This window comes from Pseudonaja textilis, chromosome 17 (assembly GCF_049901715.1).
Source record: "Pseudonaja textilis isolate UNSWEBS1 chromosome 17, rPseTex1.2, whole genome shotgun sequence".
In the NCBI taxonomy this organism is placed as follows: domain Eukaryota; kingdom Metazoa; phylum Chordata; class Lepidosauria; order Squamata; family Elapidae; genus Pseudonaja; species Pseudonaja textilis.
This window is the reverse complement of record NC_142006.1, coordinates 4272480-4300293: the sequence shown is the minus strand read 5'-3', so window position 1 is coordinate 4300293 and position 27814 is coordinate 4272480. Positions and strand designations below refer to the sequence as shown.

Below are 27814 nucleotides of genomic sequence, written 5' to 3'. Positions count from 1 at the left end.
CCTCCTCCTCCTCCTCCTCCTCCTCCTCCTCCTCCTCTTCCTCCTCCTCCTCCTCCTCCCTTTGGTAAACTCCATTCCTTTCTAGCACTGATGATGTTACTTAGTTGGGCAATTGAACGTCTGCAACAACCCAGTTCAGAGAGCATCAGGGATCCCCCCCCCCTCATTTCAACCCTGAGCTGCAAATATTCTCCTTTATTGATAAAAATGGGTTCCACATCCAACGAAACATCCTCGCGACAGAGGAACCGAGGACTCTTTTGAAGGAAAAGACGACTTAAGAAATCGAGTTCAAAAACCTTGACTACAAGCTCTCAATAGTTCAACGTTTTGTTGATTATCCCATTTTCCCCCCGTCTTAGCTGACAGATACGCAACTCTATTCAGAACTGCCTATAAATAGAAGATCCTTCAAGATTCAAACAGCAGTGACATTACCCCAAACTAGAAATGCACAAGGAAGACAAAACAAAACTGTCTATTTTAGAATCGGTGGCAGATTCCGCACAGTTCCAAAACATTCGGCAGAAGCATTTGATTTCTGTTGAGTAATGAGAAGCCACCTTGTCTCTTGGAGAAGAGCAGAGTGAAGAACCCCCTGCAGCAAGATAATGAAATAAATAATAAACAAATATGTTGCCATCAACATGCAGCTGTCTATTTTGACATATTGAGAAGCTCAAAAACCTACTTCTGCTGTGGAGACATTTCTCGAAGAGCTATGTAACGAACAGGGGAAGGAAACGGGACGAGAGATAAAACTTCAGGGTGAGCTGTGATGTCACGGGGGTTGATTGGTGATACTCTTGGGATGTAAGGTCAATACAGAGGTCGACTTCCGTTTTGTACATCAAATTCTACCAATTAAAATATTTGGCAGGGAGGGGGAAAAGGGAGAGAAGGAGAAGATGATGATGGAGGAGGAAGAGGAGGAGGAGGAGGAGGAGGAGGAGGAGGAGGAGGAGGAGGAGGAGGAGGAGGAGGAGGAGGAGGAGGAGGAGGAGGAGGAGGACTGTGAGGTCCTTGGTGCTCACTGAACTTGGTTGCTTTCCTGCCGATGTTTCACTACCCAGCTAGGTAACATCATCATTGCTAGAAGAAATAGTGGAGGAGGAGGAGGAAGAGGAAGAGGAGGAGAAGAAGGACTATAGAGTCCTTGGTGCTCACTGAGCTTGGTTGTTTTCTTGCAAATGTTTCATTACCCAACTAGGTAACATCATCATTGCTAGAAGAAATAGTGGAGAAGGAGGAGGAAGACGAAGAGGAGGAGAAGAAGGACTCTATTATAGAGTCCTTGGTGCTCACTGAGCTTGGTTGTTTTCTTGCCGATGTTTCATTACCCAACTAGGTAACATCATCATTGCTAGAAGAAATAGTGGAGAAGGAGGAGGAAGACAAAGAGGAGGAGGAGAAGGACTATAGAGTCCTTGGTGCTCACTGAGCTTGGTTGTTTTCTTGCTGATGTTTCATTACCCAACTAGGTAACATCATCAGTGCTAGAAGGGAGTTGGGTTTGTTCTCTTGATAGTTCTTTGATAGGATGAAAGGAACTTGGTGGGAAGAACTACCAAGACAGACAAGGCACAAAAACAGTAGAGAACAGTTGAAAGTATGGAGTCCTTGTTGCTGTCTGAGGTTGGTTGTTTTCTTGCAGATGTTTCATTACCCAACTAGGTAACTTCATCAGTGCTAGAAGAAGAGGAGGGGGAGGGAGACAAGATGATGGGGCTCATCATCAATGTCAACCATAAGTATCATGATTTATCATTATTAGAATCGGGAATAGAAAATGCAATCCAAATAACAGGCATTTGGAAATGCTGACTGAGCAATAATGTTCCCAAAGTGGAAGTATTTGATGTGATTTTCACACACTTCCTTCCTGGATAATTCCAGAAATAGAGAAGGGATATCCCACCCTCCTGGCAGACTTAAGGGGCTGGGACAAAGTAATCTTGCTTCTGTGTAGCCGTTCCAACTTTGCTTTTCTGTACTGATGGCTACAGCTTCCCCCTGACACAATCCACCACAAAGGCAACCACCTTCTTCCTTTTTTCCTTCTTCCTTTTCTATTCTTCTCCCCACTTTTCCTTCATCTCCAGACAATTAAAATAAATAGGATACGCATTCAGTATTTCAGGCACATTTTGCCAGGATGAGATTTTCTCAACAGATATTTTCAAAAGATATTCTCTTTTGGGCAGACGCTCCACCCCCACGCGCTGGGTGTATTACAGAGGCAGAATTTCCAAATAACATCTTAGTTCTCCAAACCACTTGACTCATTTTCCCTGTTTCTTTCCTAGTGACCTTTCTCTCTCTCTCTCTATTCATAACAGGTGGGTCTGTTGGGATACACACACTCACACACACACAACACATAAAGAAAGATGGATGAGACAGATCGGGAAAGAAGGGAGGGAGGGAGGCAAAGAGAGAGGGGAGGAAGGAGGGAGAGAGTAAGAAGGAAGAAAGGGAGAGAAGAAGGAAGGGAGGGAGGGAGAGAGAAGGAAGGAAAGAAGGAGGGAAGGAGGGAAAGAAGGCAAAGAGAGAAGGAAGGGAGGGAAGGATGGAGGAAAGAAGGGGGAGGCAAAGAGAGAGGGAAGGAAGGAGGGAGAGAGGAAGAAGGAAAAGAGGGAGGAAAGAAGAGAGGGAGAGACTAAGAAGGAAAAAAGGGAGGGAAGAAGAAAGAGAGGGAGGGAGAAGGAAGGAGGGAAAGAAGGAGGGAAAGAAGGCAAAGAGAGAAGGAATGGAGGGAGGGAGGAAAGAAGGGAGGGAGAGATTAAGGAGAAAGAAAGGGAGGGAAGAAGGGAGGGAAGAAGGGAGGAAAGAAGGGAGGGAAAGATTAAGAAGGAAGAAAGGGAGGGAGGGAGAGAGAGAGAGAAGGAAGAAGGGAAGGAAGGAGGGAAGGAACGCAAAGTGAGAAGGAAGGGATGGAAGGAGGGAGAGAGGGAGGAAAGAGACACAGAGGTCGGCTATTTCAAATGACCATAGAAGAGATAATAGTTGATGGTGATGTTACTCATAAGTAACATGGCATTACTTGAAACAGGTCCAAAACAAGCCCACCATTGACTCCTCCAACTCTTCCTCTTCTCCTTCTCCTTCTCTTCCTCCTTCTCCTCCTCCTCATATATATATATATATATCTCTTTCTCTCTCTCCACACACACACACACACACACACACACACACACACACGCATGCACACACAGATACTGGAACTTTCATTAGTACTTTGAAAGTTCTTTCAGGCTGAAGTGCAGAGGATAAACACCTTAAGTAAAAATCAAGAGACCTGTAATTGATTTCACCTTTTCGATGGTGCCTTGCTGTCTGCTGCAGATTTGTCTGCTGAGAAAGGTCTGTCTCCAGGAATAACCGTTATAGCAGCCTTTCCCAAAACGGGGCCGGTGGTTATAGCTGATCTAGGGCAATGTTTGTCTCCATGCATCCAAGCTAGAAATTTTTTTGCACAACCTTAAGTGGGGACACAAAGATTAGGGGAGATTGCCACCGGGCTAAATTTAGTTAGGAGACAGTACAGGTAGTCCTTGACATACAGCCACAATTGAAGCCAAAATTTCTGTTGCTAAGTGAGATGGTTGTCAAGTGAATTTTGCCCCGTTTTGCAACTTTCCTTGCCCCAGTTGTTCATTGAATTGCCACAGTTGCTAAGTTAGCAGCATGATTGTTAAGCCAACCTGGCTTTCCCATTGACTTTGCTCGTCAAAGGGGATCATATGACCCGGACACACTGCAAGCAACATAAGTTCATGCCAGTTTCCCAGCGTCCAAATTTTGATCACATGACCTTGGAGATAAATCACTTGGGAAAGCCAAGGGAAATCATCCAAACCATAAAGAAAGCAAAAGTTGGAATATTTCAGACATTGTGATGCGACACCCGGAAAAATTACGGCATCCTTCACTTAATCCTCTAAGAAAAGATTGAAGACAAACAAGAGTCCAGGCAGAAGAAGAACATCATGGCTTCAAAATCTCTAAGGGACTGGTTGAGACAAAACTCAACAGCCCTTTTTTGTGCGGCTGTTGATAAAAATAGGATTGCCAACATGATCACCAATGTCCAATGACAGATATGGCAGAAGGAGAAGGAGGAGGAGGAGGAGGAGGAGGAGGAGGAGGAGGAGGAGGAGGAGGAGGAGGAGGAGGAGGAGGAAGAAGAAGAAGAAGAAGAAGAAGAAGAAGAAGAAGAAGAAGAAGAAGAAGAAGAAGAAGAAGAAGAAGAAGAAGAAGAAGAAGAAGAAGAAGAAGAAGCCACACTTATCCAGATACATGGTCACACCCACCTAGCCATACCCACAGAACCAGTTGTTAAAACATTTTAATCCCACCCCTCAAAAAACTGAAAAGCCCTTTTTCGTGACAAGAATAGGATCGCCAACATGACCGCCAATGTCCGATGACTGATATTGACACAAGAGGAAGACAACCGTGGAGATGCTGAAACAGTCATAATGTCAGGGCTCCAACAAATCCACCCTCGTTCAAATCCAAAGTCTCCAGCCGCATCTCAAAGAAAAGAAAATTGGTTTAATAGAAATTGCCACGTTGGTGTGTAGCTGGGTGCAGCCGATACTAAATTACATCGTACATTTCCCCCTTGACCCTGGTCTCCCCCCCACACCGCCTGGATGTGACTTCTCCAATGGGACACATCTACCTCCAAGAATCATCCATCATGCTCTCCAATAACCCTCTTATGCTCCGACAACTTCGGGCTACCGGGGTGATTATCTGGGCATTTCAAGAATGCCTTGTTTTCACCCCACTCCCTTTTTCCTGCAGCTAAAAAGACCAACGGAGTATCTTTTTAGTTGACACATAAGCGTCAAAGAAGAGAGTTTTTTCAGTACCGTTATAAATTTGAATGGTCACTAAACGAACTGTTGTAAGTTGAGAACTATCTGTAAGGAGCAAACCAGAGGTAGTATTCAGCCAGTTCAGACCGGTTCTTGTACACCGGTAGTGGAAATTTTGAGTAGTTCATGGGAACCAGCAAATACCACCTCTGGCTGGCCCCGGCCACCCGCACCTGCCATTACCTCTCCTGTATTCCCTTGTTTTTTAGCTGAGCTGATACGTGTGGCAGAGTGGATTGCCGCACCTCAGCTGAGCTAAAACAAACAGCTCAGCTCACCATCGTTGACAAAGAGCCCGCTTTTTGAGCCCTGTGCACTCTCGTGGAACCGGTAGGAAAAAAATTGGAAACTGACCACTGGAGCAAACTCTATTAATTAAGAATTAAGAAGAGCTTCTTCTTCTTCTTCTTCTTCTTCTTCTTCTTCTTCTTCTTCTTCTTCTTCTTCTTCTTCTTCTTCTTCTTCTTCTTCTTCTTCTTCTTCTTCTTCTTCTTCTTCTTCTTCTTCTTCTTCTTCTTCTTCTTCTTCTTCTTCTTCTTCTTCTTCTTCTTCTTCTTCTTCTTCTTCTTCTTCTTCTTCTTCTTCTTCTTCTTCTTCTTCTTCTTCTTCTTCTTCTTCTTCTTCTTCTTCTTCTTCTTCTTCTTCTTCTTCTTCATTCAAGGAAATCTTAGAGGCACCAGCTACTCCTACCACAGCCCTCCTAGGCCTAAGTTATCTGATGAATATACAACGGCAATTTGCAAGAAGCAGGCAAGGGGTTGTGCCTTTAGCAACTCTGTTTGATGTCATGACTCAAATCGTTCCTGTTTTTTTCCCCCAATGGTTCTCTCTATCAGTTCAACTGTTCTCTCAGCTTCCCCCACACGCCCCCAAGGACAATTCGTGTTCTTCCCACTCGCATATTTTAGGCAAGATTAGAAAATCCCATGCTATTCTTATCGGGTTGAGATAGGAAGTTGTGCAGGAAAGAAAATCTTCATATCTCTCATTAGGAGCCTGAATTAATTATCCCGACAAACCTCTCTTTGCATATTGAGGATGTTCTAAGGCAATCAAGTATATCAGTGGTAGGCATCAGGCGTTGAATAACTGTGTGAGGCTGAAGTTAACCTTCTCCGAAAATGTTCCAAATGTGTAACATCTTCAAGGGAAAACAAAGAAAGTCCAGTTGCCTCTTGAAAAAGCACCTTTGGGACAACCTGGGATGACAGAATCTCCACAGACTTCTCAGAAAACCCGGTCTAATGTCTTGTGGGAACCCAGTTCTTCCCCAGGGAAGTAGGGACTCCTCAAACTTGTGGGAATAACATGAGAACAAGGAAGGGGGAAGAATCCCAGGGACACTTATAGAGATGACGGAAATAGGGACACTCCATGATAGAGGGACCTGCACATGTCTTGGAAGTTAAGTCCTAGCACCGTGCGTAATAATTCCTTCGTTCTTCTGCACAATCACTTTGGCAGGTCGCAGGGTTCCACCTCTTTACCACAACCTAAGAATTTGAATTAAAACAAGTAGTGATATTTGCTTGACTCATTTAGGATCCTGAGACCGCCTTGGAGCAAGGACTTCTGTCCCTTAAAATCTTACTGGAATCTTCAAGTCAGAGCAGCACTGACCCAAAGTCTACCAGAGTTGAGCCTAACCAGAATGATCTAAAAGATAACAGAGTTGGAAGGGACCTTAGAGGCTTTCTAGTCCAACCCCCAGCACAAGCAGGGAGCCCCTGTACCATTCCAGACAAATGGTTGCAGAGTCTCTTCTTGAAAACTTTCAGTAATGGAGAAGAATATGGAAAGTGTCTCTAGAAAAAAAGAAGAACACCGGGCGTCATACTTCACACACTATCATCATCATCTTTTAATGACCCCTCCCCCATAATTATTTGAGAGGTGGAGTCTGGGCAACTGAATGGAGCTGAGTGTTTACTGGCTGGATGCCCTTCCTGTTGCCAATCTGGAATTTTGTTCGGCAGATATAGCCTCATCATGCCCAGAGAGAGAAATAGCTGCTTCTACCTAGGATCGAACTCACAGCCTCCCGATTGTGAGGTGACCTCTAAGCCACTGCACCACTCCATACTTCACAAGGAACATGCATTGCTTTTGTGGCTTACGGAGGTCAGCCTTTTTCCCAGATAAATGCCTCATTCTCCAGCTTGCCTGATGGGTGATGGGAATGAAAGAGTGCCAGTAAGGGGGAGGAATCAATATAAAAGATAGAACAACAGAATTGGAAGGGCCCTTGGAGACCATCTAGTCCAATCCTCTACAACTGCTTTCCTGCCCTGCTTGCTGTCCATATGCCCTCCAGCATCTCCTCTCCTCTTCTTTCCCCACGTTGATCAACACTACAATCTTGTTAGCAAATGTCCACACTTGCGAGGAATGATTGACTTCACTTTGTAGCCTTTAGGTTCTCCTGAAGTTAGTGAGAAGATCTGAAAAACAAATCAATCTTTCAGAGGTGGACAACTTGGTGACAACCTCCAGGTGCTTGTGGACTGCAGTTCCCATCAGGTTTTTCCACTGGCCATGCACATGTGAACCGGAGTTAATGCTGGGTCATCAGGTGTAACCCCGAAGCCCCCTACTCTCATGACTAATTTATAATTTGGTCCTATCTTCCTTGAAACTACATCTGGATGTCACTATAGGCTTCCTCTTAGACCCAAACACTTGACAAATCGGAGCGCAGTGGATTGCGTGGTTAAGGTGCTGGGTTGGAGGTTAGCAAGCCCACGTTCAAGACCCAAGCGCTGCCATAAGATGGGGTGAGCTCCCGTCCTTTGCTCCAGCTCCTGCTGGGGACATGAATGGAGGCCCTTCCTGGATGTCCCTCAAGCAATGGTGATGTCACCAGCTAATTTTTTCAACCCAGAAATGCCTTGATGCTTCTGACATGAGCGTGATGTGACCTGAAAATTGGCAGCACAGTGATGGCCACAATCCCAAAAGGAATTTGATTCTGCTTTTCCTCCCGAGCTCTACTTGCAAAATAGCTTGGATAAGTGAAAGAAAAACACTGGGTTTGCAAAGCACTACTGCTGCTTTAGCATTTCTGAGCTCCTGCATTGATTCCTCTGCCTGGAAGGTAATTTGATATGGCTGCTGGGTGCCTATGCTTGCATAACAAGTCCTCATGTTCCTCCTCTTTCGATGAATCTCAGGAAATGAGCACAGGAATACTCAGGCTTCCAAATGTATCTCTCGTTTCTGTTCTCAGAGGAATCGATCCACATTCAGGACACTCTAATCCATTCAAGAAGAATTCCAAGAATTGTTTAAAGTACTTCGAGACTCCAGTTTTCTGAACACTGGTTTCAATAGAGGAAAAATGGCAGTTTCTCTCCCTCTCTCTCCCCTCCTTCCTTCCTTTCTTCCTTCCTTTCCTCCCTCCCTCCTCCTTTTCCTCCCCTCTCTCTAACAATTCAGCCTCTCTTTGCCTGTGGTGGATTGTAGTCTGGATTCCCAGGAGGGAGGGGCTGCATTCCACAGGCTTGCAGAACTTGGAAAGCTGAGTTGGCAGGAAGTGGGACAAACCAACTCATCCCTAGCAATTCCCAGAGTTTATCTACAGTTACGGAAATAGTTGCTTTACTCTGGCAAGATTCTGTCTATAGTTTAAGAGCAATAAAGGAAACAACTCAGAAACGAGTCCCTGTGTCATTCTTGGGGCTGAGATCACTCCCTTTGACACTTTAAGCTGAAATTTTACATCTCTAAAGATAATTTCTAAGCTCAACAATGTATACTTTCAAAACTTTAGATTCCAGTACACAGAATTACCTCAGAAATGGAAGAACTGGACTTCTTACAAAAATCGCCCTACCTTTTCTAATATCATGAGGTTTATGAAGTTTCCTTGTTTTATCAGGAGCAAAACGAGAGTGCAGAAGTAGCGTGCTGTGACGTATGAGACACAAACACGCAAAACTCTTTCTACAAAACACAGAGAGAATAATTCATTCTTAAAACGACCACACCATCAAGTCTCACTTCTGAAGGAGCACCAGGTAGTCCAGGAAAATAGATAAGTGAGAAAACATCCTCAGCTCCATGGACATGCTGGCAAATCTATCGCAGGCACAGGTGCCAATTTAAGACAGCTCAAGCCATCTTCCGACCAGCTTTACAAAGTCCCATCTCCAAGAATCCAGGGGGAAAACATACACACACACACACACACACAAACCCGTGGCTTGCTTTTATGCTAGTCACGTAGCTTTGACGCTAAGGTTTATCTCGGAGGCTTTCCATTGGAAACGACACAATTCTAATGTGTCATGTCCACGTTCCCTCTCAATGAGAGCTCCAGGGAAATTGCCGTGGCAAAAAAAACAACAACAACCCAAGCACGGTATGCAAATTTAGCAATTGGATGTTAACAGCAGGCGAGCAACGGAAGAAAGCCTTTCTGGTTTCAAACAGGCTGAAGAGAGTTTAAAGAAAAGGGGAAAGGGGGTGGTGGTCTCCAGTGGAAAGGAAGGATAGGAAAGCGCAAGCAGTGGGCTGAAGAGGAGCAATCAATGAATCTTAAGGGTGATGCAGTGCCATTCCTCTCTTGCAACTTCCCTCCCTCTCCCCCTGCCCCAAACTCCTTCTGTAAAATCTCTAGGCTTTTCACAGATGATTTACATTAAGAAAAGAGGTTAACGATGTTGGACAATTTCAGGAGCCAATTGATTTGGGTCAGTAAGCCCATTCTTGAGCAAACTGGAGTTGTTCTCAAAAAACAAAAAAAAATTGGCTGAGGAGAACACTGTCATGTTGATGGCCCTCAACACTGCCTGATTCCCTTTGAATTCACCCCTCTGCAGATCAGTAAAGGCCTTGGAAGCATCCATCTCTCCTTTTGTATCTTCCAAGAAGACCTCGGAGACGAACGATGGACCTTGGAGGCAAAGTTGATGGGAGAGAACCAACACTTATATTTTGGGCACATGAACTTCCTCCTCCTCCCTCCTCCTCCTCCTCCTCCTCCTCCTCCTCCTCCTCCTCCTCCTCCTCCTCCTCCTCCTCCTCCTCCTCCTCCTCCTCCTCCTCCTCCTCCTCCTCCTCTTCTTCTTCTTCTTCTTCTTCTTCTTCTTCTTCTTCTTCTTCTTCTTCTTCTTCTTCTTCTTCTTCTTCTTCTTTCTTCTTCTTCTTCTTTTCTAGAGGTCTCCGAACTTGGCTGAGGAATTCTGGAAGTTGAATCCACAAGTCTTAAAGTTGCCAAGTTTGGGGACCCCTGTTCTATTCCAAAAATGAAAAATAGTCATCAACTGCAAAGGAGATGTTCTGTGGGTCCTTGGTGCTCTCTAAGCTTGATGGTTTTCTTCCAGACATTTCAGTTGTGTAACAACTTCAGTGCCAGAAGGGAGTGGGGTTTGAAGGGTGGTGGTGGTGGTGGTGGTGGTGGTGGTGGTGGAGGAGGAGGAGGAGGAGGAGGAGGAGGAGGAGGAGGAGGAGGAGGAGGAGGATGGCTCCTTGGTGCTTTCTGAGCTTGGTTGCTTTCTTTCAGATGTTTCATGACCCAACTAGGGAACATCATCAGTGTTCGACGGGAGGTGTTCATCAGTAACTGTGGGTTGCCCAGAGTTTCTGGGAGCCTGTCCACTTGCAAATTTAATAAATTAATTTAAAACATTTTTTAAAAAATTATTTAAGCCTGGATGAGAATGACCTTGATCTGCTCTTATAGGTATTAATTACATTTATAAGCATCCAGAATAAAATGTCTCTCTCAATATCCAGTGTAAAGGTAAAGGTTCCCCTCGCACATATGTGTTAGTTGTTTCCGGCTCTAGGGGGCAGTGCTCATCTCCGTTACAAAGCCAAAGAGCTAGCATTGTCTGAAGACGTCTCCGTGGTCATGTGGCCGGCATGACTAAATGCCGAAGGTGCATGGAATACTATCCCCTTCCCACCAAAGTGGCCCCTATTTTCCTACTTGCATTTTTTTATGTGCTTTTGAACTGCTAGGTTGGCAGAAGTTGGGACAAGTAACGGGAGCTCACTCCATGACACGGCGCCAGGGATTCGAACCGCCAAACTGCCAACCTTTCTGATCAACAAGCTCAGCGTCTTTGCCACTGAGCCATCACATCCCTATATATCCAGTGTACTCCCCATTAAATCACCCTGCTAAGCATTGCCATTTATTGACTGCAAAGCCTGTAAATTAGTGTGTGAACATTCCCCACAAAAATGGGAAATAAATGCAACCATTTTTGCATGACACCACTCACCCCCAAGTTGTGAATATCTTCTATCTGTTCTTAAAAAAAAATACACAATGTCTTGATTCTTTCTATTTTGGGAGGTTATGTGCCATGAAATGGCTCTTTTAAGGAAAAAATCTTGTCAAATAAGTAATATCTCTCCCTACCCTTTCATTATAATTATAATTAAATCAGTCTTAATTGTTATTTAGTCAGCCAATTACAATTTAGGGGGGAAAGGCTGTTTTCTTAGGCAGAGACAAGATTCTTCCACCCCGTACATTTCCCCCAGAAATCCTACTCTATTGGTTTTTGATTTTGCTTTATTATAAGTTCTTCCCTAATGGAGAGACTAGATGGGTTTAACATATCGCACTAAGCCATAGTTTATTCAATCAGTTTTACTGAAAAGCCTATGGTTCACCAGGCACTCACAACACAGCCTCCCCTGGCTTCTGATATTTTCATTATTATTATTATTATTATTATTATTATTATTATTATTATTATTATTATTATTATTATTATTAGTAGTAGTAGTAGTAGTAGTAGTAGTAGTAGTAGTAGTAGTAGTATGTTTTATTTCACATGTCCAAGACTGGTGAAAACTTGATTAGGATGGTTCGTCACACAGTCACCCAGATGTTTACATTGGATTTGGCATTTTTAGCATTCCAGGAGCTGTTCCAAGCAAAGTTGCTGTTGGAATTTATTGCTGGAATGTCTTTCTATCCAACAACTACAGTAATATTCAGTCAGTAGAGGGCAGTGTTCACAAGTTTGGACCAATGTAATATACTCCATGCTCTTTGGTTCTAAGCAGAGTTTCCTGTCTCCTGTTACAGTTAAAACAGTTAAGCAGTAAAGCACATGGTGACTGCACTCCTTGTTTGCTCTGGGGTGCTATATATAAAGAAGCATTTCTAACAGTTGCCTTTTGCAATTGACTGATGGTGGTCTTGTCAATGCCGATGATGTTCAAGTATTATGATTATGGTTACTCGCATTGTTAGTCTGGTGTTTAGACTGGATTTGGGCTTTTTATTGACCAATTGAGTCCTTCCAAGGACCTGGGATAGGTAGATGTTGTTTGATGCTGTTAAATGGATTGTTGCAGCTGTTCCGAGGAAAGCTGCCTTTTGCAATTGACGGTTGACAATTTTGACAATGTCGCAAGTGTTCAAATGCTGCTAAAATCCCCTGGTTTGCACCCAAGATGATTATTATAAAGGTGCAAAGATATTTTATGAATAAAATAAATAAATTCCAACTGTGGTGGCACAGTGGTTTGAATGCAATATTGCAGGCTAACTCTGCTGACTGCCAGTAGTTTGATCCTGACCAGGGTGCATCCGCCTCCCATTCTTCTGGAGTCAGTAAAATGAGGACCTAAACTTGTTGGGGTGTAATATGCTGACACTCTAAACTACTTAGAGAGGGCTGTAAAGCAGTGTGGAGTGGTATATATACATCTTTAACAAGCCATTTCATGGCACATAACCTCTCTCTAAATCTAAGTGCTATTGCTAAATAAAATGATTATGATTATGTGCAGGTTAGAGTCACAGTCTGAGACTGCTGGAAACTTAATAATTCAACTCCTAACCAAGGACCCAGCCAGGGACTGTTAAAGTTGCCTGAATTGGGTATGTATAATTTAATGAAAAGAAGGAGTAGGGTTGTCGTGATAATAGTGTTCTGATATCTCAAGGGTTGCCATAAAGAAGAGGGAGTCAAGCTATTCTCCAAGCACCTGAAGGCAGAAGAAGAAGCAACTTGGATGGAAACTAATCAAGGAGAGAAGCAACCTAGAACTAAGGAGAAATTTATTGACAGTCAGAACAATTAATCAGTGAAACAACTTGCCAGAAGTTGTGCATGTGCCAACCCTGGAAGTTTTTAAGAAGAGATTGGATAACCATTTGTCTGAAGCGGTGCAGGGTTTCCTGCCTAAGCAGAGGGTTGGACTAGAAGACCTCCAAGGTCCCTTCCAACTCTATTATTCTGCATCTAAAAATATATAGATATCCTTATTATTATAATATAGATATTATTCTGTCCCAGTTCCTTGGGAAGGACTCTAGGGGTTGACCAAAACCCCAGACCCAGTCTAAACATCTGTCTGACTCTGCAATTATTATTGTTATTTAGTATTGGCAAATGTGAACAGCCAGTCAGAATACCTCACACTGACAGAAAAAAACAGTCTTAAGTGAAAAGAACAGCCGCTTCCTCTGAGGCTTTCGGCAATAAAGACGATAAAAACATCCCCAGCAGAAATTTGAAAGCAATTCTACAGCACCTTGAGAATAAGTTCTTTTTTTAAAAAAAAAAAGAAGAAGAAGGCATTTTCTCAAGGGAAAAAAAACATCGGAGACGCAAATTTGAGCGTAGCATCACTAAAGTCAACAATACCGCACTATACCTCTGAGCTTTTCGTGAAACGTCTTTTCCATTTGAAAGTAATTTGAAAAGCAGACACTTTCTCTCTTCAGAATGAAGGAAAGTGCTGGAAGGAAGGAGGAAATGAGAGGGTTTTTTCACCGCCTCCCTGTATAGCAACAACTGAATGTAAAAACCAAGGAGAGAAACTCGCCATGCAAAACGAGGAAACAAAACACTTTCTTCCTTGAATCACTACTCAATACGATCAGAAGAAACAGTCAGTTGCAACTTCAAGGATTGTGAAGATATCAGTCTACCAAGGAAAGCCAAGTGAAGGCTTGACCACACTTCCAAGAAGGCCTGTCTCCAATTTACAGGTTTGTTTTGACACCATTGTGTGGCTGTCGAGTGAAGAAGTGCTAGGCACTGTTTAGAGTATGTCTAGTCTAACGGAGAGAAGGATAAGGGGCGACATAACTGCTTTACAATATTTAAGGGGTTGACACAGAGAAGACAGGGCCCACCCACTCTCTAAAGCACCTGAAGGCAGAACAAGAAGCAATGGGTCATCAAAGAGAGAAGCAATCTGGAATTAAGGAGAAACTCCCTGACAGTGGGAACAATTAACCGGTGGAACAGCTTGCCACCAGAAGTTGTGGGCACTTCATCCCTGGAGGTTTGTAAGAAGAGACTGGACAGCCACTTGTCTAAATTGGTATAGGTTTTCCTGCTTGATCAGGGGGTTGGATTACAAGACCTCTGAACTCCCTTCCAGCCCTATGATTCTATGTTATATGTTCTAAAAGGTAGGTAGGTAGATAGATAGATGGATAGATAGACAGACAGACAGATAAAGAGAGAGAGAGAGAAAGAGATTAGATAGATAGATGATAGATAGATAGATAGATAGATAGATAGATAGATAGATAGATAGATAGATAGATAGATAGATAGACAGATAGATAGAGACAGAGATTAGATAGATGGGTGGATCGAGAGATTAGATAGATAGATTATAGACAGACAGACAGACAGATAGATAGATACAGACAGGTATAGATATAGATGATAGATGATAGAGATAGATAGAGATAGATAAGATCACTATAAATATATAGATGATATAGATATATATAAATGAGATGATGAGGATTTGGACTATCCTAAGCCATCATAAGGAAATGACAGAGAAACATGGAGGAAGCAAGCAAGATTTTGAACTGTGTCTACTTTTCATTACAATCTTAATTAGAATAGAGAAGTGGACCATTAAATGTTCCACAGAAAGATCTCCAGAAGGTTTGTGGATCAAGGAACAAGCAAACCAAATTTGTCTCCAGATGTAAACAACAATTTAAAATATAGAGTTAAAACTGAACCCCTTCCCATGGTAGTTGACAGGAGAAATACCATGACATTCTCAAGAGAGTTAGTGAACCAGATGTCTGGACTTTCCATGTCTAGAAGAGAAGCTGTCATCACAACCCAAAGTTGAGAAGACTTCGACCATCCAAAACATTTTATTACATCTTCTACAGTTTAACAACCTCCTCAGAGGCTGGTCCCCTTCTTAGCATTGGCCATAAACATTTTCCATTCACCAGGAAGTTGAAAATTGTATCATTTATTGGGATAACTGCATAAAGCATGCACAAGGTAGCTTATTCGCTGAGATACCCTCTTACAATACAACGAGAAACAGATTTAAAGATCAACAAAAAATACCCTGTAAAAACATTACACCCTACAATGTAGTAAGATGATAGCAGAATGATACAATGCTTGACTTTAAGGGCAATTCACCCATGTTGAACTTACAGCATAAGGATAGTTCAACCTCCATATCTTCAGGCCAAATCACCGAATTGATTTGCTACATCAGATCCAGTCAGGGGCCTTCAAATCAATTTGAAGATCTGAAGGACTTTTGGCGCATGCTTTTACCCAATCAAATCAATGCATCCTGGCAGCTTGAATGGACTGTTCAAATCAATTTGTCAAACTGAATTTAATCTTCGGTGGAGCCACACACCCATATAACATCCAAAAGATCAAATCAGTCAAATCACGAATGGATAGAATTACCTTTCTTGAAATTCTATCTTGAATTTCCAGAAACTACAAAACATTTCCATGCAGGAAGAAGAGAAAATTCAATCTTAGGGATCATTGTAACTATGCGTGAAAGGTCTTCCAGTCCAATCCCCTGCTCACCCAGGAGAGCCTAAACATTTCAGACAAATAGCTGTCCAATCTCTTCTTGAAAGCCTCCAGTGATGGAACATCAACAACTTCTGAAGACAAGCTGTTCCACTAATTGATTGTTCTTACTGTCAGGAAATTCCTCCTTAGTTCTAGGTTGCTTCTCTCCTCGATGAGTTTCCACCCATTGCTTCTTCTCCTGCTTTTTGGTGCTTTGGAGAATAGCTTGACTCACTCTTCTTTGTGGCAGCCCCTCAAATATTGGAAGACTTCGATCATGTCACCCCTAGGCCTTCTTTTCACTAGACTAGACATACCTAATTCCTGCAACCTTTCTTCATATGTTTTAGCCTCCAGATATTTTGTCTTCTTCGGTTGCTCTTCTCTGCCCTCTTTCCAGAGTCTCACTCTCTTGTTTACATCGTGGCAACCAAAACTGGGCACAATATTCCAAGTATGGTCTTACCAAGGCATTATAAAGTGGAATTGACACTTCACGTGATGTTGATTTCTATCCCGCTGTTACTGCAGCCTGGGATTCTGTAACTAAAGTTGCTTAGTGTAGAAGATACAGACTAAGAACTAACAGAATTCCGAACCTCGGAGTTTGTTTTGAATAATAGAACGCACAACCCAATTCACAGCCTCTCCAACCCTCAGAATTAACTTCTAATTACCTCTTATTGCTCTTCTTTCAGCAATACGGCACATGTGTATGCATAAAAGAGTCTGCTTTTATTGCTGCATTAGTGAAACAAGCAGCTCAGAAATCCTTGCCAATCTTCTGCAAATCAGCCCATTATAACCTTCTTTCTGTTTTCTTTTTTCCCAACTGTGCACCATAAAAAGGCCTCACCAATCTTGTGATTTAGAGCAGAGGTCCCCAGCCCCCGGGGCCAAGGCCTGTTCAAAACCGGGCCGTGCAAGTGATGAGCAAGCACGAACGCACGCAAACCTCCCCTTGCACGAGCTCACACATGAAGTTCCACTAGTGCAAGTGGAGGGCACTCGTACGAGCATTCTCTGCTCATCCGAGCGGAGCTTTGCACACAAGCTCTGCTCAAGCCCTCCTCCGCTGACACACAAAGCTCCATTCACACAAAGGGAGGATGCGCATATCCATTACTCACACCAATGGAGCTGTGCACATGTGTGTGTGCCTGCCACTCTCTCTGTCTCTCTCTCTCTGTCTCTCTCTCTCTGTCTCACACGCACACACACACACACACACCACGCCAAGCCCACCACCAAAGGTGGAAATGTTGAGGACCACTGATTTAGAGGGAGGCATCCTTGCAAAGCGAGCAATCCCAAAATTAGACCACTGTGGTTAGGTGGAGGGGAAGAAGAACTGCAGCTTACAACTGTAGAGAACTCCTCGAGACCTTTTTTGGTTCAAAAAGTTTAACTTCCTTCCTGGAGATCACCTAAAGAATGTTTTGTAAGGTAGAGGTAAAGGTACCCCTCGCACATACACGCTAGTCATTTCTGGCTCTAGGGGGTGGTGCTAATCTCCATCACAAAGCCGAAGAGCCAGCGCTGTCCGAAGACATCTCTGTGGTCATTTGGCCGGCATGACTAAATGCCAAAGGTGCACGAAACACTATTACTTTCCCACCAAAGGTGGTCCCTATTTTTCTACTTGCATTTTTACATGCTTTTGAACTGCTAGGTTGGCAGAAGCTGGGACAAGTAACAGGAGCTCACTCTGTTACGTGGCACTAGGGATTCGAACCGCCGAACTGCCGACCTTTCTGATTGACAAGCTCAGCCTCTTAGCCACTGAGCCACCGTGTCTCTTTAATAATGTTTTCATGGGACCATAAATATGGAAGGACTTTTTTTTGGCTACCTACAGCCAGCAACTGGGATTCCTCAACTGTCCAACAGATGTTATTTCGTGTGACTGATAGTGATCTATTTCTTGTTTAAAAGTAGCTTATCCAATGCACATTGTCTATAAGAAGGGGCTACTTGTAATGTTCAGCTCAAATCTAGTATAGTAACCTTAAACTTAGATCCATGTATCCTATCCCATTTGAAAGACAGTGGAGACATCCTTGATCTACAACAGCCCTTCTATAAGATTTATAATATATATTGATGTTTTTAAAGTTCTGACAGCAGAATTTTTATCTCGACAGGGAGGAAACACCACCCCTTTCTAGCACTGATGATGTGACCTAGTTTGATAATGAAACATCTGCAAGAAACATCTACCAAGCTCAGAGAGCACTAAGGGACCTCACAGTCCTCCTTCTCCTTCTTTCTTTGTAGTGTGACTACTACTGTGAGACAACCCAGGAGCAAAACACAGCACACAGAGGCTTAGACATTTAATAGTGCTTTATATACAAGACATATTCAGAAATATACGTGGTAGGCAAATGCTTGACAAGCAATCAATCTTCTTAAAATGGAAAACTCTGCAATGGAGACAGGACACAAGGAGAGAGAAATATGCCCTCTAATGGCTGCCTTATATAAACACCTCTTAAAGTGGTAAAACTTCTGTGGACCCATACATAGTCTTAAAACGGCAATACCTTTGCTGATTCAGCCTTACATTGCATCAGCCTTACAGCAGCTGGTCAGCTCTTAAATCTCAATACCTTAACACCCTTCACTCTGTAAAACCTACTCCCTTCTAGCACTGATGATGTGACCTAGTTTGTTAATGAAACATCTGCAAGAAAACTACCAAGGTCAGATAGCATCAAGCAACCCATAGTCCTTCTCCTACCTTTTTCCCATCCTTCTTCTTCTCCTCCACTCCACAAACCCCACTCCCTTCTAGCCCTGATGACATTACCTAGTTTGCTAATGAAACATCTGCAAGAAAACTACCAAGCTCAGAAAGCACCGCTGCATTTTCTACTCAAGCAGATACGGAGGGCACGCGCCATTTCTTCCAAAGCGCCAGACAGACAGCTCATATTCCAACCGGCGATAGCAATCTCCGGATCGCAAACTTGTGAGTACGATCGCATTGTTCATTCCTCCTACCTGTATATTTTATACCGGGTTGTAAATCCCTGACGATGTCTTTCCACAAAGGATAAGTAGCTCCGCGAATGGTGGAACGGCCCCCTGTCTGAAATAAGCCAATCAAATTCCTTGGAGACATGTTGGTTGGTCACGGCAGGCTCCTGGTGGGAAGGGTGGATAGTGATATGGTCCCATATAAAGAGGAAGTACAGGAACTCAGTAACCCGCCAGCTCATGCTTTTCTGCCTGCCTTTTCCCTCTCATTCTTGCGCCATTCCGTGGACTCCTGCAGAGAAAGAGAAGGAGCGGGAAAGAGAGAAAGTGTGAATGGGGGACATGGGCTTCGCCTGTCAGAAGGTCACCAAAGGTCATCTCATGACCCCAGGACACTGCAACCATCAGAACTTGGTTGAATCAGTTGTCGAGAGCATCCAAATGTAAGTCGTGTGGCCATGGAGATGCAGTTATCAGTGTGACTGGCCCTAAGTCACTTTTTTTCAGTGCCATTATAACTCCAGACAGTCACTAAATGAACTTATTAAGGTTCCGACTGAGCAATCCAACCAAGCAAGCACTGTTGAGGCCATCCAATCTCTGAATGCAAAATTTTATTGAGTACATCATTTTGGCACAGAATGAAAGCAAAAACAGCTCTGGCTAATTCCCGGGTAATTCAATATAAATTAAAGTATAGAATCCTCCCTTCCCCCCACCATTAGTGCAGGTCACATTGTCCAGGTGTTGGTATGGGAAAATCTCCACAACTCTGGCAGACACCTGCTGAAGTGTCCTTGGTTCCCCATGAGATGGTTTCTTGTTATTGTTTGGAATAAACATTCAAATCTCTCCCTCCCTTTCCCAGGGTCTGCTAGCAAGCTGTGGAACAGTAAAAGTGGAAGCAGCCTGAAGCTTGACAGAACTGTTGTAAGTTGAGGACTACCCATAGCAGGTATCTGCTGTAAAGTGCCTTAAAATACGACTTGTCGTTCAAATTGAAAGACAAAATCCAAAGTTTATAGAGACTGCAAGGAAGTTGGCAAGCAAATGAGACTCTTCAAAGAGTCTTGTCCAAATAGTTATGGCTGGATTCACGTGAAAGTTAGACTCACTCATCTTTGAGTTAGCAAACTAGCTGTAAGTTAGCTCTGCATCTGAGCAATTAAGAAACAAAAGGCAATTAAACATTGTCAGAAGCAATCAGGTAAATACGTTGAGTAATTAAGCCTATGATTTGTGGGCTGCTGCATCAGAATGTATGGATGGTGTCATTTAAAAAAAAAGCAACTTAAGGAAGAAAGGAAAACGTGGAAACTTATTCCAGAGACAACATCAAAATCTGTGGTGCTCTAATTGTGTTATCAGGGACCTGGTTTCAGATCCAGCTAAGTAACAGCAACTGTGCAAATCTCCTAAATTTATAATTTTATAGATTCAGTGGTGGCACAGAGAGGGAATAATAATTTTATATCAAAACATTTATTTACTTGCTTATTCAACCTGTCTGCCACGCTTCTCCTCTAACGTATTTTATGTAAACTTTATGAGGTGCTGCACTTATTTATGCATTATTGTTTAACCGTTGCTGGGGATTGCAGTTGCTGTATAAATATGGTTCTGAACACAGCCCATTAATTCTTGAATAAATAAATCAATTGAAGAGAATATATGGAGCACAGGGTTGAATTCTTGAAGTCCTCAGTGCTCTCTGAGCTTGGCTGTTTTCTTGCAGACGTTCCATGACCCAAATAGTTAACATTATCAGTGATAATAGGGAATGGGGTTTGCTCTCTCACCATGCTCTTGGTGGTTCCTCACCCCCCTACTGACACTGATGATATTGCCCAGTTGGGTAATGAAATGTCTGCAAGCTGATTACCGAGTTCAGTCCTCCTCCTCCTCCTCTTCCTCCTCCTCCTCCTCCTCCTCCTCCTCCCCTGCAAACCCCACTCTCTTTCTATCACTGATGATGTTGCCTAGTTGGATAATGAAACATCTACAAGCCGACAACCAAGCTCTCGCAACCAAGGACCCCACAAGTAGACCCATTTGTACAGGAGACATAAATCTACCTATCTCCACGATCAGTGGTAATATATTCTTGAATAATTAAAAAAATGGATAGTGTGAACTAATGAATGCAAGACCTGGTGAGCAATTGGCATGATCCAGCTGGATTATTTCCCTCCCGCGGCGATATTCTGCCTTTAAACCCAGAGACAGCGCTATTTTAAGTCCGTTAAATGTCCTATTTCAATTTTGTCTCCCTTCTGTTAAGGCCCGCAAGAGACTTGCAAGTCCACTTTACACATTCCCCTTCGCACCTCACAACCACTTCTCAACATCTGTTCCCTTGCAAACAAGATGTTCTTTCACTTTCCTGGCCCCGGTGCAACCTATGTTCCTGTGACAGTTGGGGGAAATCAAAACACCGCCAAACCTGATAATGAAACAAACCTCTTTGCACTTGTAAAGTTTGCACATAATTAATCGGTGTGCAAGATGGAGCAGTTGCATTCTGCATTCCATTTTCAAGCAGGAACAAAGTAACAACAACAAGAACAACAGCCACAACAACTTAGAAGAACGCCATCTAAACAGGGCGGAAACTTTATCATGTTCCGCACCAAAAATTCACCAATAGTATCCTTGAGTTCGGGATGTGCTTCCCACACATTAAGCTGTACCCAAACAAAAGATAAATTCTTTATGGGAAGCGCACACAGAACACACTAAGCCCTAGTTAGTTCTAACATGATTTATTAAATACAGGTAGTCCTCAACTGTTTTTCACAGTAAGTAAGTGAGTGAGGAAGGAAGGAAGGAAGGAAGGAAGGAGAGGCAGAGGAGGAGGGAAGAGGAGGAGAAGAAATGGAAGAGGAGGAGAAATGGAAGATGAGGGAAAGGAGAAGAAGAGGAGGAGGAGGAGGGAGGGAGGGTGGGCGGAATGAAGGAAGGAAGGAAGGAAGGAAGGAAGGAATAGTTTCAACCAGAAAGCTTAATGCAGATCAGTCCATTGCAAATAAATGTCCCTATATCTTTCCATAAACCATGACTGACTTTAGAAAGCTGGCTAAACAAACTGAATATATGACTCTGTTCGGCAACTGGAGGGGGGGCGCTGGGTCAGGCCCAAAGACTGACTTGGACATTCCCTGTCCAAACAGAAGCTGTTCAACCTCAACAATTTAACAGGCCTTGAACCAATCTACCCAAATATCCACACCAATGCAGCATGCATTGTGCACTGAAACCACCTCTCAACTTAGAGACTGTTAATAAACAGTAGGAATCCATTGCACCAAAATCCAAAGGCAGCTTTGAAAGCACATTATTTGAACTAGAGACAGGATCAAAGCAGAGTTTTAGACTTCAGACAGCAAGGCTGACCTTCTAAGTTTCTCCTCCAGCAGATGGGGGACCCAGAGATCGAATGAGGAAAGTGTCTTCAAGGCAAATCCCTCATCAATCAAACTCCCACTGCCTTCTCTTTTCCAACCCAACCATTAACCTGCTCCTTCTCCCTCTGTGACAAGCTGAAAATTGTTGTTTCTCTCCCTGTTCAAAATGGAAGGGGACAGAGAGCCGCAGCAGGGTGCAGAGGTGGAAAACAGGCAATTCTGACAGAGGCCTGGCCTCTCCAAACAAAGGCATCTTTCTTGAAACAGATCTGTTCTAGTTGAAAGAGGAATTGTAGACCTGGGTCAGTTTGGTTGCAAACAATGTTGCTTAGTGTTTCCCGTAAGTTTGTAAGCAAAGTCATAATATGAGAGGTTCAGGAATAAAATAGAATAGAATGGAGTGGAGTGGAGTGGAGTGGAGTGGAGTGGAGTAGAGTAGAGTAGAGTAGAGTAGAGTAGAGTAGAGTAGAGTAGAGTAGAGTAGAATATGGCATAGCCAATGGCATAACCAATGGCATAGCATAGCATAGCATAGCATGGCATGGCATGGCATGGCATGGCATGGCATAGCATAGCATAGCATAGAATGGAACAGCCAATGGAATAGCCAGGAATGGAATGGAATGGAATGGAATAAGAGAAGGGAAGGGAAGGGAAGGGAAGGGAAGGGAAGGGAAGGGAAGAGAAGAGAAGAGAAGAGAAGAGAAGAGAAGAGAAGAGAAGAGAAGAGAAGAGAAGAGAAGAGAAGAGAAGAGAAGAGAAGAGAAGAGAAGAGAAGAGAAGGGAAGGGAAGGGAAGGGTTGGAAGGAACCTTAGAGGTCTTCTAATCCAACCTCCTGCTCAGCAGGAAACCCAATACCATCTCAGACAAATGGCTGTCCAATCTCTTCTTAAAAACCTCCAGTGTTGGAGCACCAACTACTTCTAGAGGCAAAAGCTGTCCCATTGATTGATTGTTCTAACTGTAAGGAAGTTTAGTTCTAGGTTGCTTCTCTCCTTGATTAGTTTCCATCTGTTGCTTCTTGCCTTGCCTTTGGATGCTTTGGAGAGTAGCTTGACTCCCTCTTCTTCATGGCAACCCTTTAGATATTGAAACACTGCTATCATATCACCCCTGAGATGATAGCAGGGTCCCTAGGATATTGGACTAAAAGACCTCCAAGGACCCTTCCCCCCTAAGAGTCCTTGAATCCAGGTCTTCACACCTCACAAATGTTGGAGAACTACAGCTCCCTCCATTCATGGGTCAGCCAGCCCATCAGAGTGGGAATGAGGGAAGACCAACTTCTGGAGAGTCCTCCCTAGCTTAACCACACTGCAAATTTAAGTGTTCTATATAACAAACAACTTTTCAAAAACGAATGAAGAGAATACAGTAGCTTGTGTATCTTTATCAGGATGTCAGGATCCTAGCAATAATCTGACAATACCAAAGGCATAAACATTCAACTCGGGCTCTTTTGTGCAGCCCACAATATCCAACTCCATGTGCCATTGTTACTAAGGAAACAACCCCACCGGACTTAAAAGACCTGGGATCGAATGGGTCTGAGATATTTTTTTTCTCTTTAAAGAAGATTAATCTCGCCAAAGTTTTATAGGTGACCTCCAATGTTTTTATTACTCACCATGTTTGGCATTGCTGAACGGAGTTTAATAATATCTAGAAGACCAAAGTTCCTAATCTCTGATTTGCCCAGAAATGAGGTCGAGGATTAAAAGTATATTGTACAGGTTTCGTTGTTTGTCTTGCTCATCCATGACCTTTCAGGTGAAATTGTCTTCTTTCCCATATGGCCCTAACCTAGAAGGACTAAGGGTGACATGAGAGAAGTATTCCAATATTTGAAAGGCTCAACTTATTTTCCACAGCACCAGAAGGCAGGACAAGAAACAATGGATGGAAACTCATCAAGGCGAGACACAATCTTGAACTAAGGAGAAATTTCTTTAATTGTGAGAACAATTAATTAGTGGAACAGCTTGCCTCCAAAGGTCATGGGTGCTCCAACACTGGAGGTTTTAAATAAAAGACTGGACAACTGCTTGTCTGAAATGGTATAGGTTCTCCTGCTGGAGCAGGTGGGTAGACTAGATGATCTCCAAGTTCTCTCCCAGCTCTATTCTGATTGATTTCCTGTGGTTAAAAAGTCTGAATAACATGGGCAGTTGCTCTCTTCTGCACCTCCCTATCTTTACACTGCATCTCCTCTTTGCTTCTACAATCTACACATTGCAGTCACTCAAGTCTTCAATGATATCTTATCTCTGTATTGACAGCCACCTTATCAATGGATGCCATATCCATACCTGACAACGGCTATAAACACTTCTCCAATTTTGCTAGTTCCCTGTCTGCTCCTTCCACCTTTAGCTTCTGCAAAAAAGGTACTTTTTCAGAAGACAACTGGGCTTGCTTGGTTTTTCCTTGAGGACGTTTCACTTCTCATCAAAGAAGCTTCTGCAGTTCTGACTATCAGAACGGAGGACTTGAGTCAAAACCGAAGAAGTTTCTTGAATGAGAAGTGAAATGTCTTCAGGGAAAAACAAAGGAAGCCCAGGTTGCCTCTTGAGAATGCAACCGTGACCTGGATGAATCTCCACAGACAATTGGTTGAGTTGGTCTTCTGTCACCACCGATGGATTTGGGACATTCTGGTGGGACAAGAAACAAAGGGGCTTCTATTCAAGAACTTGTAGCATAACATCCATACCCTGATCTTCCCATATATTTTTTTTAAAAAGGGGCATATTGCGATTTCAAAGAATCTTTAGGAGTATCTATGGAGACTCTTGGTCATCCAGGTTGTCCCAAAGATACTTTCTCAAAAGGCAACTGAATTGTGTATTTTTTTGGAGGAGGAGGAGGAGAAGAGGAGGCAGAGGAGGAAAACCAAGTCCAGTTGCCTTTTGAAAAAACATCTTTGGGACAACGATGGCCTGGATGGCTGAGAATCTCCAAAAACCTCTAGCTTCTGCCTTGTCTGTTTTCCATTCCCTTTCATCTTCCTTCCCTTTCTTCTGAGAAAAAAAAAAACATATCTCAGTCAAAACTTTCCCACATAACCCCTTTGGCTAATTTTGCAGACATTTCATTGCATCTGGATACAAAAACCAAGCTGTGCCAAAATGACTCACTTGGTCTGGAATTTGCTTAGCACTTCCCCTCCCTGGATTGCCTTGGTTGAGCTGCAACTAAAAAGAAAGCCCAAGATAACTCTAGACCTACAGATGTTTGGAAGGAGATGAAGGCAGAGAGGTACAAATCACTAATACCAGAACAGTCGTAAGATTTTTTTTAAAAAACATATTGCAGTGGTTATTTGTGGGATACATTGCCGTGAGATAAGAAACCATTGCGGGGCGGGGTTCAGATAAAATGGTACGAAAAGCTTGTGCCGAAGCCAGCTGCGATGAAAGAGCATTAAAAGTCTGGAAACTTCTCTAAACTATGTGTGGTTTAATGAAAAAAAAGGACATGATAGCAGTTTTCCAGTATTTGTGGGGCTCCCACGAAGAAGAGGGGTGCACCTATTCTCCAAAGCACCAGAAGGCAGGACAAGAAGCAACGGGTGGAAACTCATCAAGGAGAGAAGCAAGCTAGAACTAAAAAGCAATTTCCTGACTGTGAGAACAATTAATCAGCCTCCACAGTTCTAGGTAGCTCCATCACTTCAATAAGAGATTGGACACCCATTTGTCTGAAGTGGTACCGAGTCTCCTGCTTGGGAAGGGGGTTGGACTAGAAGACCTCAAGGGGGGGCAAGCAGCTGACAGTGGGAGTGTGGCTCCGGTGGCTGTGGAAGAAACTGAGGAAGGGCGCAGTCCAGCTGGGCATGCAGAGAAAGGCCCAGGTCCACCCCCTCTTCATCCTAGGGCACTCAGGGAGGAACCACGAAGGGAGCAACGTGAGTTACATGGATTACAGGGGAGAAAAGGGCCCTGATTCCCTTCATTAGCTGCAGCTGGGAAAAGCGTGAATTATCTTTGCTTGTCGAGGCTTATCTGGGTTTTTGCATCCTCCCAACTGTGTGTGTTTTGTTATATTTTGGCGTCTGCAATTCCTTATCCTGCCCTGTCCCGTTAATTGCTGCAGTGTGGTTTGTGTTGATTTTTATTTGTAATTTATATGTACTTCGGGTTCGGACTGAATTTCTTCCCTTTAAAGACTGTTCTTGGGAGAGTTTTTTTTTTCTCCAGACGAAGATAACTGGACATTGGGCGCCAAGTTGGAGGAATTAAAGGGACTTTACCTACATTTGTGACTTTGTTGCTTTTGTGACACGCCCCTTTGGGTCATCACACAGTTATTCTGTTCTGTTCAGTTCCAACATGCCTGAAGCATACTGGACGTACACCCTGCATTATTATTATTATTTTTCCTCCTGCACCTTGATGGTTTAAGCTGTCACCTCCTATTAAATCAGGGCATCCATCCATGTAAAATAAGCTGGCATTGTCAGCTTTAAGTGACAGGAATTCTCCTGGGGTGGGAGACAAGATCACCTCTGTCTGGCCTTTTTATAAGAGTCGCCAGATACTGAAGTTGGGATTTCTATTGGTAGTTTATCCTCAAAAATATAATCAAAGCCTCGAGCGATTTAAATAGCAGTGTTTAAGTGAGGCCGGGCTGAAAATAGAAACGCTTTAGCCCACCCCTGACAGATTTGAGTTTGCACCCTCGAATTCATCTCTTTCCCATAGGGAATTTGCTCGAGAGTTCCTTTCTTGCAGAGAGTCTGGGATTTAATGGTTAAAGGGTTGTTATAACGGAGAAGGAACCTCCACCCTTGACTACAGAAATTCAGTGAGTGACTTTGGGACAGTGTCACTTCAATCCAACCTTTTTCAGAAGATTGTGATGGAGATGAAACAACAAGAGGAAAAAATCCCTGCGAAGATTATTTTGAGCTCCCAAAGAACAGAAGTACATCAATTTAACCAGAACAAAAATCATCAGAAAGGAAGGAAGGAAGGAAGGAACGAGGGAGGGAGGGAGGGAGGGAGGGAAGGAAGGAAGGAAGGAAGGAAGGAAGGAAGGAAGGAAGGAAGGAAGGAAGGAAGGAAGGAAGGAAGGAAGGAAGGAAGGAATTCCAACATAGAAAAATGGTTGCCATCTTGAAATTGGCTTAAGCAACCATTAAGTTGCAAAGAGCTTCATTTGGTTGTCTGTTGCTATAGCCTGGGAGAACCACAACCATGATTTGTTGGTTAACGGAGAACTATGAGATGCACAGAGGGGCTTGATTTAACAAACCATCATTCAACAAGGAATTTCCTAACAGTAAGGACAATTAATCAGTGGAGCGGCTTGCCTCCAAAGTTGTAGGAGCTCCATCACTGGAGGTTTTAAGAAGAGACTGGACAACCATTTGTCTGGTATAGGGTCTCCTCGCTTGAGCAGTAGGATTGGACTAGAAACACCTCCAAGGTTCCTTCCAACTCTGTTAGTGTTCTGTTATTCTATTGTAGATAATTGACATGATCTACAAGCCCAATTCCTCCAGGTTCTCATTGTTGACCTTGTTTCAGAAGTACCTGGAGATTTTTAAGATTAAAAGGACAGCCAAATCAAGCATCTTCCTCTTAAGATATCTCCACTTCATTGACCAGCAATCTTTCTATCTCCATGAAGAGCCTACAAAACATGGAAAGCCCAACTTTCTTCCACTGGTTAATTCTGCCTTTAGTCATTCATCTCAAAGGCAGAGGGTATCAGAGCCATTTCCCTTAATTACCAAAAGTCGAGTAG

General features: G+C 43.3%; 1 protein-coding gene across 1 annotated transcript in view; it reads right to left on the bottom strand.

Moving 5' to 3' along the window:
- BRINP1 (BMP/retinoic acid inducible neural specific 1) overlaps positions 1 to 27814 on the bottom strand; it is a 66890-nt gene that overhangs the window by 25676 nt on the left and 13400 nt on the right. Inside the window, exon 2 of the mRNA XM_087914762.1 lies at positions 18683 to 18950. Coding sequence (XP_087770888.1) covers positions 18683 to 18900 — 218 coding nt within the window. The 5' untranslated portion in view covers positions 18901 to 18950. The remainder of the gene's footprint in view (positions 1 to 18682; positions 18951 to 27814) is intronic.